The sequence below is a fragment of the Sycon ciliatum genome, chromosome 3 (assembly GCF_964019385.1).
Source record: "Sycon ciliatum chromosome 3, ocSycCili1.1, whole genome shotgun sequence".
Classification (NCBI taxonomy): domain Eukaryota; kingdom Metazoa; phylum Porifera; class Calcarea; order Leucosolenida; family Sycettidae; genus Sycon; species Sycon ciliatum.
In genome coordinates, this window is record NC_088645.1 from 39,037,536 (window position 1) to 39,037,825 (window position 290).

Here is a 290-nt window from a genome sequence, read left to right on the forward strand (position 1 = left end):
GTGAAGCTGAATGAGCTTATACAAGGCAGGCTTCAGCATGGCACTGCTCCAGGGAATCCCTATCGCAGTTAGCCATGCTTGCATATCGGCCTTCCGCGTTGTGGACGTCGGGCAGCGAGATGCATCCGTTTAACGGTGTGGTAAGGAGCATTGTCCATAACGATTACTGAACCTTCCTTCAAATTCGGAAGCAGAGAGTCTTTCCACCACTCTTGAAAGTGCTTGCCATTCATTTCGTCGTGGTAGTGCTGAGGATGTGTTGCCAATGAACACATTGGCGCCATTGTTCA

The 290-nt window shown here is 50.0% G+C and overlaps 1 protein-coding gene across 1 annotated transcript in view; it reads right to left on the reverse strand.

Annotated features, from left to right (window-relative positions):
- Nucleotides 1–84, reverse strand: part of LOC135813083 (uncharacterized) — a 441-nt gene extending 357 nt beyond the window's left edge. The window contains exon 1 of the mRNA XM_065326300.1: nt 1–84. This exon is cut by the window's left edge and continues 357 nt beyond it. Coding sequence (XP_065182372.1) covers nt 1–84 — 84 coding nt within the window.
- Between the last annotated feature and the right edge of the window lie 206 nt (nt 85–290).